The sequence below is a fragment of the Elaeis guineensis genome, chromosome 12 (assembly GCF_000442705.2).
Source record: "Elaeis guineensis isolate ETL-2024a chromosome 12, EG11, whole genome shotgun sequence".
In the NCBI taxonomy this organism is placed as follows: domain Eukaryota; kingdom Viridiplantae; phylum Streptophyta; class Magnoliopsida; order Arecales; family Arecaceae; genus Elaeis; species Elaeis guineensis.
Genome location: NC_026004.2, coordinates 8,592,363 through 8,604,269, shown reverse-complemented (window position 1 = coordinate 8,604,269; position 11,907 = coordinate 8,592,363). Strand labels below are relative to the sequence as shown.

The 11,907-nt window shown below is 37.2% G+C and overlaps 3 protein-coding genes across 3 annotated transcripts; 2 read left to right on the top strand and 1 right to left on the bottom strand.

Moving 5' to 3' along the window:
- Nucleotides 1-816: 816 nt before the first annotated feature.
- On the top strand, nucleotides 817-1,750 carry LOC105055413 (anamorsin homolog; the record flags this gene model as incomplete). Its single annotated transcript, XM_010937214.4, has 4 exons — nucleotides 817-949; nucleotides 1,042-1,178; nucleotides 1,279-1,353; nucleotides 1,485-1,750. Coding segments are annotated over 4 exons (384 nt in total), but the record flags the coding sequence as incomplete, so codon positions are not given.
- Nucleotides 1,684-4,927, bottom strand: LOC105055518 (protein COFACTOR ASSEMBLY OF COMPLEX C SUBUNIT B CCB3, chloroplastic-like). Its single transcript, XM_073246299.1, has 3 exons — nucleotides 4,693-4,927; nucleotides 4,561-4,595; nucleotides 1,684-2,329 (listed from the first exon to the last, which is right to left on the bottom strand). The coding sequence occupies exon 3, from the start codon at nucleotides 2,295-2,297 to the stop codon at nucleotides 1,812-1,814; it is 486 nt and encodes a 161-aa protein (XP_073102400.1). The 5' UTR covers nucleotides 2,298-2,329; nucleotides 4,561-4,595; nucleotides 4,693-4,927; the 3' UTR covers nucleotides 1,684-1,811.
- Nucleotides 4,928-5,158: 231 nt separating this feature from the next.
- On the top strand, nucleotides 5,159-10,882 carry LOC105055412 (protein S-acyltransferase 11). The gene is made up of 5 exons (XM_073246291.1): nucleotides 5,159-5,349; nucleotides 7,305-7,539; nucleotides 7,722-8,020; nucleotides 9,724-10,220; nucleotides 10,597-10,882. The coding sequence occupies exons 1-4, from the start codon at nucleotides 5,326-5,328 to the stop codon at nucleotides 10,216-10,218; spliced, it is 1,053 nt and encodes a 350-aa protein (XP_073102392.1). The 5' UTR covers nucleotides 5,159-5,325; the 3' UTR covers nucleotides 10,219-10,220; nucleotides 10,597-10,882.
- Nucleotides 10,883-11,907: the final 1,025 nt, after the last annotated feature.

Genomic DNA, 11,907 nt, shown 5'->3' with positions numbered 1-11,907 from the left:
AGGGTTCTCTTAGATCCAAGCCTTAAAATCATTTTCCTTTTCTCAGTTCAAAAATTTCATCCGAGTCCTTTTGCTTTGCTAGATGGAGAATTATTTTAATCAATGTTTAACGGTGGAGATTTTAATTCTTGGTGACAAAGTAAAAAGGTTTAGAAATTTAAATTCCATATAATTTATCACTAAATGTTGATAAGAGAGGATTGCAAAAAAAAAAAAAAACAAATGTTGCCTCTTCTTATTTAAAAGAAATAAAAACATATTTTTGATCCTCCGAGTTTTAAGAAATCACACTTGAATCCTAAAATTTGAACAATTTGCAGCCAAGACAATCAAATAATCATTATGGATCAATATGACCCTGCAATTTACATGACCTCGGATGACATCGACAAACAGGCATTAAAAGATTAAAGTGCCCTTTTCCTCCCTCCTCTTGGTCTACTCTTCATACATACCTTCCCATGATTCTCTTCTCCCCATTCCTAACCCCACCCCAATATCCCCTCCTCCTCACCACCATCTTGGAAGCCACCGCCGGCTCCCATGAAACTCCTCTCAACTCCTCCCTTCCCTCACCCCCGCCCTCTTCATCTTCGTCCTCTCCGGTAACTCCCTCTGCACTGTCCTCCAATGTTGCTGTTGATGGGCATGGTGGTATTGCAGTTGGATGCGGCGATGTTGACGTTGTACAATAACGATGATCTTTGGGATACCATCTCCGCGAATGGAGGAGAGGATAGCGGCAAGGCAGTGGACGCTACTGACTTTGCGAAGAATGATGTCGAGGGTGATATAGATCTCAAAGGGTGATATACCTTTGGGTCATCTTTCCGCATTAAAAGAGCAGTAACGACTGTTCCCAAGATTCAAATTGACGATGAATCAGATCTTATTGATGAAGATAGTCTCTTGACTGAGGAAGACTTGAAGAAACCACAGCTACCACCTGGTTCAATTCACAATCCCAGTATACCTGGTTACATATCTTCTGATGATTCTTTTTGTTAAAGAAGATGTTAACAGTTATTTGATCCTGTTCAGTTGGAGATTGTGAAGTTGGAAGCACAAGGAAAGCTTGCAAGAACCGTGTTTGTGGTCGAGCTGAGGCAGAGGAGAAAGTGCAGAAGCTGGGGCTGACCGCAGAGCAGATCAACAATCCTCAGTCTGCATGTGGCAATGTAAGTAGCAACGACAAGCTAAGTTATAATTGCTAACAATGGCATCCTCATGATGTCTGGTGTACCAACACAATCTTGCTTTGTGATGTTAATCCTGCAGTGTGGACTTGGGGATGCATTCCGGTGCAATGGCTGCCCTTACAGAGGTCTTCCTCCATTCAAGTTGGGCGAAAAGGTAACGACCAATTATGGGTTGTTCCGTTGTTGTTCAGCAGTCCATTTATGGATTTATATTTGGTTATGCCTACACAGAGATGCAAAATAGCTTGTTGGTTATGCTTTTCTAATGCATGTTCTTGATTGCAGGTTTCCTTAACTGGTAACTTTCTTGTGGCTGATATATGATGGTTGAGAAGAGCCAGCATTGACCGTTTCCATCAAAAAGAGACGAGCCAGCATTGAAGTAGAATAATTTACTTTGTCAACATTTCTTTTTTTTGTTCTGACGGTTAGATCATTGGTTGTTTGTCTTGCACTGAAAGAAGAATCAAACTCATAGAAAACATTGAGTTGGACAGACTTTGTTCTCAATGAATTAAGATAATCAAAATTTGGTTCATCAGTTTACAACACTTTGTATTGGCACTCTGTGTGAGCAATTTTCAACAACATCTTTGCATACACATCTACTGTCTAAACTTGTTGAGACAGGAGCACAAGTAACCCTTGTGGGCCGACTAATATTTCGTTTGAGAAGCTAATCAATCCAAACCAGACCACAGGGGTTACATCCACCCCACCAAGAGGAGGTATCAGCTTCCTTGTGATTCTGAGTAGTGGTTCTGTGGGTGCATAGGCAATGACATGTGGGAACTTCCCCACTGGGAGCTTTGGATACCAAGACATAACTATTCGTGCGATAAATAAAAAGCCAAATGCTGAAAGGAAGGGGCCTGTGATCCCAATTGCCAACTTTGCTGTAGATGGGTCTAGATCTGCTACTACCAAAGCCTGCGAGTAGTTGGAGATGGTTGTCTGTAAGCTCTCAGGTGCAAGCAGTTCAGGTGTTTGCAGGCATCTGGATAAATCTGGACCAATGGCCAAAGCATCACAAGATGATTGCATTCCACTGAACATTGTGATACCAAGCAGGCACTTGTGTTCCTTGAAGTGCACCATAATTTGCTGCTTCTTAAGCCTTCTGTAAATCCCTGTCGATTATAATGTCAGCAATTCATCAGTATGTGTTCCTAAAGTAAATTTCAGCAACTCAGAAAAATAAGTTTCTACAATGCAAAGCAAGGTGATTTGAAAAGGGACCACTTGAAATGTGCTGTGAACCATATGCATACACCAAGAGGTGAGGGCTGACTGCAGACACGAACTTTCAAACAAATTATGGAGCGAGCAGTTTCATCAACATCTATGAGCTCACACACAGCACTATGATCTTGTCCCCTCCAGTTACTGAAGCCAAGCCCAAGTCTTTTGTTTATATTATTGTAAATGGTTATACACCACAGTCAACAGCATAAATGCCGGTATAGCCATACAGTCATTATACCAACGTAGTTCTACATCATGAAGAAAACCAATCATGCCATTGAGATCTCCCCATATTGGTCAAACAATCAGCTGCAACATCTCCTTGTCTATATACATGTATTTTGTACTCCCTGATAACCTGCGAAAAGGGCAAAATTAACGTGCCCCACCAGTCTAATTCATCACCAAGGGATTTTGTTACCCAGACCAAGTATGCTTTAAATCATTTTTTTGTGAATCCCCCTCCAACACCCGAAACATAAAACTTTGATGGCCATCTTTATGCAAAAATTGGAGAAAGGGAAACATAATGGAACTGTTTTTGTTGTTGCAGAGTTGGCCTTACAACTGTAACTAGAGAGAAGCAGAAGCAAAGCAGTGTTTGATGTACTTCAAAAGGTGGCTTACTTGCTACTTCCTTTCAAGTTCAAGCTGATTAACAACAGCAGCATTCTTGAACCAAAGCAATCCCATGCAATTTGACGTTGTTGCTAAGGTCATAGGCACAACACGGGACAAACAACCAGATTTACAGAGTATTACAAAGTATGTCCTATTTGAAGAGTGACCAGACAAAACCCATTGCCTGGTCCCAAAAGCACCAGTCTGAGCCCCTAAAATCCACCTTCTTTCTACTAATAATTGAAATTAGCTTCCTTTCAATCAATTGCCTTGGAAACCTTAATATTTTTCGCCTTCAAAGCCATTAACTGTAAAAAGAAAAGAGACCCACTTAATCATGCGTTTATACAATATGAACTTGCTTCTATTCAGAAAAGTGGATGAACAAGTTTCTTGATCTAACCAAGTATACCAAAGCACTCCATGCTCATCTCCCACAACCATAACAATTTCAGCATAATTCCAGGGGCTGAACAAGCTTATAAAGATTATTATAGTCTTAAACTTAGAAAAACTCTTTTCTCCTCTCTCTTTCTCTCTCTCTCTTTTTTGATGATTTTTTTTTCCTTTAGTATGGGGACATGATGATGCCCAGTGATGGTGGTGGCGATAATTCTCGATATTCATTCAATTGAGAATTCCCGAGTTCCATGTCATGTCAAGTTAAAGTAAAAAAAAAAAAAAAACATTAATGTAATCAAATGTAATTGCAATCGTCAAGCAAAAATAGATAAGTGCAAAAAAATAACAGATGAAACATCAGGAGATCCAGTGGCTCCGATAAATAAAACAAAAATATGATTGATGGCCAGTTATTGGTCCTGAGATATAAGTTAAAGCCTGAAATTATCTCAAGCATGGAAATATAACCTGCATGAAAGGCCCCATTCAATTCATCCATGAATGGCTATGGGAACTAAGGCCACGTACTGAGCAAGCATCTTTAAAAGCTTAAACAAGAAAAGGAAATAATTTGAACCTTCCTTGATGAAGTATGACACGAGGAGAGAACCCTCTAGTCCAACCTATCAACCTTTTTCTTAACCCCGTTTAAACACATCAGGTGTTGAAATCCCAATCCACACCGTTGTCAGTTTTTGCAAGATCAACAATATCCACCACTCGTTGGAAATTGCACCCACTTTGTCAATAAATTCTTTATCATTTTCAGTTTAGAGAACTCATTGCCATTTCCAAGCTTAAGTTAGCTTTGACCTTAATTAATATGGAACCTTATCTCAAGAATTTGCAAGATAAACTAAAAGCAATGGAAACTTTCAAGCCCATAGCAAATCTGTTCAGAAACTCAATATTGAGTGATATTAATATGGAAATCTAATCCTGATAACTGCAATCATCTACCGCAGTCTTAAGGTAATGTGTGCAAACATTCCAACTTTTAGCTCAATCATAAGACGTTCCATAAAACAACAAAATATTATAACTTCAGAAAGATGGAATGTTACGTGAGTTGGAACCAAGAACGCACACTTACAGAAAGTCTTACTGAGCCGATTCCATGCAAGAATCCTGAAAAAAGAAAAAAAAAAAAGAGGATCACATGACCATGAGAAGTAACAACAGTTAGACAATTAGTGGGGCAAAACTATAAAGAGGAGGAGTTAACCTTTTGTTTGAAGGCGACAAGGTTGGAAACGAGGGACCGAGGTGTAGGGAAGCGCCATGGGGAAAGAGAAGCCTTCCCTTATCCAATCGTTCTGAGGAAGGAGATGAAAGGATACTACTATGGTAGATAATTTCGCTCGACCCACCATATAACCCGCACCCGATAATGAATCGGGTGGAGCCGGGGCTGTAAATGGATCGGATCCATCTAGAATCCGACCTGCTCCGGAACTTGATTCCTGGAAACCTTGATAAAATTGCAAATTAATATTCTTTTTATATTTTTAACTTGTTATCCTTTTAGAAATAAAGTAGTGAAAGTTCTATATTTTATTATTTTTCAATTTAAGTGCAGAAGAATGGAGTGTGGTGGATTTGGATCATGCATGACCTGCCCGACTCAAATGATCCAATAAATCGAAAATATTTTACTGAACGGAGTTGAACCAAGCAGGACGTATCCAAATTCAAAATCCGGCAAATCTCCTTCGAAACTTTGGGGAAAAAAAAAAAAAAAAAAAACTGCTTGGAAACTTACCCTTTCCTTTCCCTTTTCCTCCTCCCTTGTACTTCCCGCAGAAGGAATTCCAGCTGCCCGGAAAACGGCGTGAGAATCTCTTCCCCAGAACATCCAATGGATGATGAGCAAACGGTCAAGGTATCATCTCTCTCGCTCCTTTAGTGCTCTGCGGTTCTGTTTATGGATTCTATTCTTGTCTTCCTTTTAGGGTTCTATTGATATGGGGTTTTTTCTCAATTCTCTACTAATGTAGGATCGAGAATCTAATTAGCTGAGCTGTGGCTTTTGATTGTGGATATTTTTCTCTTGGTTCCTTGCCTTTCTACCATATTTGGGCGGTGGAAAACTACTGGAAATTCGACTTTTTTGTTCTCTTTATAAAGATGCAATCCACAGTGTTCGCCGTGTAATTCGTGGGTGATCCAAAGTTTGTGCGGTTTTTGCTTTGCCTGCAGTTATTTTCCTATTTCTTTTCTTCTTTCTTTTGATTCTTGAGCTGATAAGAATGTCTCCTGGATCCTATACAATCTTTTTTTTTTCCCCCCTATAAATTCCTTTTGAATGATTTCTTCTACTAATTTTATTTTTTTATCTTGTTTTCATGATTATGGAAGACACGCCTATCTTAAATGAGTTGTAATTTCTCTTTTGAAGCCTTTAACATGTGGAATACAGTTCGTAATTAATTAGAACACGTCTATTTGTCCACGAAGAATTTATGAAGACATTCGACGTAATTTTAGTGTATGAATGAAGTGGAGCTTTTTTGCTGGAGAGTTGACATGAGTAAGGCTGCTGATGTTGTATGAAGTTTCAGAATGCTGGGGACAAAACAAGAGTAGGACATATTGAATGAGCATTGCATAGATTATAATGCCTGAATAACTGTATTCTGTATCGAAGACAGTTTGCGACCAAGATGACATAATGCCTAGGAACAAGTGAGGTCATAATACCTAGGTAAGACCTATCAAACTGGTCAAAGTTTTAACCAAGTTCTGTTGACTGGACCAGGGCCACTAATATAACCTATGTTTAGTTTCACCAATATAATCAGTTGGATTTTACAAGTTTGAGTGGAGATAATTATTTGACATTGCCAACCTCTTGTTAGTTCAATTTGTCAGGCACCCTACCTTCAAGCAAGTTAATCTCATGTTGACTTTTCATTGATGTTGTTTCTGAACATGGGTTTGTCTTGTTTGTGGTCTCATCTAGTATTAGGCACTAGGATTGCAGATTGGTGTGGCCTTTAGACACTTTTTTTGGATGAATGCCAAATTTTCAGGGGCTTCATCTGGTAATTTCCACTTTGAGTTGGCCTCTGCAGCCTAATGTGTAAATGTCAGTTATCGGCCCTTGTAACTTGGTAGCATGCACAAACGGTTTGTAACTCGTAGTGTTTATTCCATAGGTCTTACTGCAGCAAAATACTGAAATCTTGTAGTCAATATTTGGCTTTGCAATGGTTTTGGAATCTAGACATAATTTTAGATTAGATCGTATTGGAACGTTCTATTACATGATCTGTTCTGAGCCACCAAAAAAATTTGTAATTAATATCATAAGAAGGCGAAAGTATGTATATGAAAAAAGAAGGGGCCAAGACCAAAGGGCAAGCCCTAAGTCTCATCAGAGAATCAATAGCATGTAGACTTCACTGCATTAAACAAAGGAAAATAATAACATTGAACAATAACTAATACAACATAGATGGTACATTTCTAGTAACCACGTGGTCTCCTTAGCTAATTGGTTCAATCCAGGCATGAATCAAGTTTTTACTTTTTTATTTGTTTTTAACCAAATTTGCATGGTTGGACTACTTTTTAAGGGATATCTAGAATTATGCTTGAGCTAAAATGTATTGACTTTTTCACTTGATTGCCCTGTTTTCGCTCATGACTTTGCACAGCCAGTTTCTTGGTATGCTAACAATAGACTCAATGCTGATTCTTGCTTGACCATTAGCTGGATTGTCTTCAATAAAGAATTGCCTTCCAAGGCTCAAGATGTTAGTTCTTTTATGTACGATGACAAGTACATTCATATAATGGAGCTTATTTTCAAACATGAAATGTCTTTGTATGTAGGAAGGGCACTGTACTGCATCCATATCAGAGGATCATGAGACAACATGTTGGGGCTGTGGGTTGCACCTTCTTCTTGAAACTGATTCAACTATATTCAAGTGTGGATGGTGTGGAGCAATAACTCACGAAAACAAAGCTTTGAGGAAACCTGATAGTATATGCTTTTCTCGTTGGAGACTTGTGCGGGACCGCTTCTTTGTTACTGTTCTTCTCATCTTCGTGTTATTTGTGATATGTAAGTTGCAAAGTCATTTCTTTCTTCACTTGCTTTACATGTTTGATCAGTAAATTCTTGTTTGCATTTTTTTTTTTTTTAAACATCAAGATGTGGATGTTAAGTTTTTTGATGCTGCATCCAGTTTTTACATTAAGTTATTTCATGTATATTTTTTTTGTCTGGCATTTTATTCATGACAGGTGCTGGTGTTTGGGCGGTATACCCAGTTGTTTTCTCAGTCAGCTATTTTTGTGGGATTTTCCACTCCACAATAACAGCCATTTTGTCTGTCAGTACCATATTTAGTTTCTGCCTGGCAGCCTTTAGGTCTGCTGGCTCACCACCAAACATACTCTGGGGTAGTTTTCATGTTGTGGCAAAAGGTGACCTAGAGAACTACACTTTTTGTGTTTACTGTGCAAAGCCAAAGCCTCCAGGAGCACATCATTGCCGTTCATGTAGAATGTGTGTGTTGGACATGGATCATCATTGCCCATTTGTAAGTGAAATGGTTACTTACTGCCCCTTCTTCCACTGTTGAAATTTATTGGACTGAATTTTTCTGAATCGTAATAGAAGATGATGGATTGATCCAACCATGACCAGCTAGTTCTTTCCCATTTTCCTCACCTTATAATTATGAACTTAGAATCTTATAACTGTGCTTGGGCAGGTGCATTTATGGGTCCTGTGGATATTTTGGAAGCTGTTAGGTTAGGCACAGATCAGTGCATGGAAGACAGACTTAAAATAATACTGCTTGAGATAGAGGCAGCTTTTAAAAGGATGCAAAAGTGCAAACTTTTATTGTGGAACAGACAGAAATAAAATAATGACATGTTGCAGCACATGGGCCTGTGGTGAATAACAAAATTAATGAAAAGGGACTGTTGAAGTGGAAATGTGATTACTGTGTCATTTCATGGATCCATGAAGGTGATTAACTCTGGCAACTTTTTTTAAAGATCTGACTTGCAAGTCTCATGCTGTTCCAATTTCTATCAGACTCTGGAATATTTGATTGGAGTTGCTCGTAGTTTCTTTGAGGGATTGGTTTACTTTAAGACTCAACACATTAATTGGATGTCACTTGGTCATCCCAAGATTTGGAAGTGCCTTGCACTAAACGAACCTAGGTTGGGAATTTTTTTAAAATTCAGTGGATAAGATCCATAAGGTGTTATCATGTACAAGGAGAGCCTCTATTGGTGTTCTGTGTTGTTTTTGTCAGATATTGTTATAGATGCTTTATAACTAAGTTGGATAGAGTTAATATTTGTACAAGAAAGGAAGTTTAAGGGTTGTACCAAGTGATAAAACCTATTGTTAGGACATGTGAAGAGAGACAAAATTATGTGGAAGATTTCATTTCTCGTAGGGTTGAAAATGGATCAACTATAAGTATATCCATATCAGTATGCCAAATACGATATGGATATGGACATTAATTGGATGCTCAATTTATATTCATATTTGTTTTAAACATATATGGATACAAACTGAATATTGGGAACGTGGATGTAAATGTGGATATAAATTGGACAGTTAAATTTTATGAGTCATCAAATAAAAAATGTCACTATATGGAAGATAAATTGAAACAAAGACGTTGATTTTGTTATTCTGTTCCCTTTGAAGTTTGTGAGAGCTATAAGAGATTAAATAGGATAGCAAATGAAATGGGAAATTTGGGCACGGGTATGATAATTGTATATCATCCACTTTTCTTTGATCGATACAAATAAAGATATGGATATTAGTTGGTGCTATTTATGTTGATGTCCAGATACATTTGGAAATGGAAACAAATCCAGATGGATAGCACCTGATCCATATTCACCTCTAGTATTCATGGTAGAGAAAATCTTACTAACCTAGATGAATCTTCTAATTAGAGATTTAGAAAGGCATTAGAGCATGCAACATTTGATTGGAGCAGATTTTGATCTATAAGATAGTTTTTCCTGAACAGATGGATGGGACTTTTTGGTTATGGTTATGGTTATCATATAACTGTGGTAGCATTTTAGTATTTAGATTTGCTTGACTGTATATTTTTTGATTATATGTTCATGTATAAAATTAAAATGAATGTAACGTTGCAGTGAAAACTAATTAATCTAGTAAACTACATCACATTTGTAATCATGATAAGAACAGGAGTTCATGCAGATCCATTTATATGGTTTACCTTCTCTTCAGATAGGCAATTGCGTAGGAGCAGCAAACCACCGGTTTTTCATTGCATTCCTCATCTCTGCAATCATTAGTTGCACTTATGTTGTTCTGATGACATCATTTGCTGGGTCTCATACGTGGCCTCCTTTGGAGTTTAGAACACTTGGCTCAACTGGCTTCCACGATGTGAGTGGTGCAAGGTTTGCAAAGGAGATCATTGCGGCCTTAGCTAGCTCAGCGCTGCGCCTCTCAGCAAGAGGCTTTGTTCTTATTTATTTGGCATTTGCATGCCTGTCTGTGGAGATTGGTTTAAGTGCATTGTTGTGGCAGCAGCTCTATTATATCTATGAAGGTAGAACTTACATCAACCGCATAAATTCACTGAATGCTTGGCGTGGAGAAAAGGGACTCCAAAACCTTTTGCGTTTTTTCGGTTGTCCATATTCAGTTTTCAGAGTATTACTGCATCCTGCCAGTGCTGGAAAGTTGCAAGACACATCAAGCTCCAAGCTCTTATAGAGGTAACTGATAATTATTCTATATTTTTTCATTATAGATAACACAGTTAAATCATTCCTTACAAGTTGCCTCCATACAATGTTACAAAGCGACCATCGTTGGGGGCATAATAATTTATACACGTTTGACCTAGAGCTATGATTGCATATTGTGTATTTGTTATATGCACCGACCATCCATAAATTAATGGGATAACTTTGATGTCTGGCAGCTTATGTGTATGCGTTGGTTAGTGGTGCATGTATTATGCTTTAATTATTTCCACAACCAATGCCAGGGAGCCTTCTTTTTTCCCATAGACTTCAATGCAAAAAACTTTGCTCTTAAAGAATTTCTTCTTATACATTTTTACTAAAACATGGTGATGCTGATTTGCAGATATTATACTAAATGATGTCGCACTTTTGGAGTTTGCGTTATGGCACACTTTGCTTACCAAGATGTCAAATACTAGAACCAAGCAGTCTTCAGCTGAGTTTGAGGACATTTTGGTATGGACAAAAACTGAATGGATTGGCAGCTAGCTGGAAAATTTTTCTATTTTCTTTCTGTAATATTGCAATCCACCAGACTTAGTTATTACTGTACTTTCTGTCTTCGTCAGTGTAAGGTCCCCTGTTGCTAAATTAAATATTTGAAGTGCGAAACTGGATTTTCACTCTTAGATTCTTGTTGTGCAAGGAAGTTTCTGACATTATTTACATGCAGGGCTGTGCTATGATCGACCATCGTAGATCTGTGAGTTATTATCCATCATATGTATATAAGAAGTTTTGGATGTTTTATGGTGAAAGGGACATTGAAATTGACCAAAGAGTAAGCAGGTCATTTGTGGCGCGAAGATGAAAGGCTGGTTGGACTTTGAGATGAAATGACAATAATTCAATTCCAAGTTTTGAGGTATATGTTCACATGGCAGAAGTCAATTTCAGTGAAGATAATTCAATCAATCTAAATTCAGGAGGGTGATGCAAAAATCAAGATTATTAGACCATATGATTTTATATTGACATCATTTTTTATGAAATAAATTATGATATCTCTGTGAAATTCTCATTTGAATAAACGAATAACTCACCATTCATAAATTACTAAAAACCATCTCATTGATCTAAACTTCTATAAATAATTTAATTTTAGTATACTTGAATATTTCAAAATAGTAAAGAATATATAAATGTTATGGATTCAACAATGATAATTATGCCAAAATTAAACAGGAGAATGGAGTTACCAAAATGACCGTCTAATATTTCAACTTGGCTAAATTAAGATCTTAAAGAAAATAGTATTTGATTTTTCTTTTGACTTATCAATTCGATTGCATCACGAAGGACTTGGCAAATTTTAGCCAAGTTTTTATTATGTTTTAATAGATTTTGTTGAGTCTCCACTCTTCTTGATATGGGAATTAACATAAATATCTTTCATAGTTGCTATTTATGTGTATACTCATATAAATTTTTTTAAAAATATTTTTTGGATGTCTCTGGCTGTTAGAGTATTTCAGTTATTTTAATTTTTCATTATTTATTTTTTAACGACATTAGATAGTATGGGTATATCTGTAAAAAAAAATATATATATATATGTATCTGTGCGCGTATCTGTGCATACGTGCACAAAAAATCTTTTTTTTTCTATTTGATTAGGATGTTCATGTGATGAGGTATTATTGGTTTGATTAGG

Coding starts and splice junctions, on each gene's coding strand:
- LOC105055518 (XM_073246299.1), bottom strand. CDS start 2,297: ATGGTGCACTTCAAGGAACACAAGTGCCTGCTTGGTATCACAATGTTC.
- LOC105055412 (XM_073246291.1), top strand. CDS start 5,326: ATGGATGATGAGCAAACGGTCAAG. Junction 5,350..7,304: donor ATGATGAGCAAACGGTCAAG/GTATCATCTCTC, acceptor CTTTGTATGTAG/GAAGGGCACTGTACTGCATC. Junction 7,540..7,721: donor CTTCGTGTTATTTGTGATAT/GTAAGTTGCAAA, acceptor TATTCATGACAG/GTGCTGGTGTTTGGGCGGTA.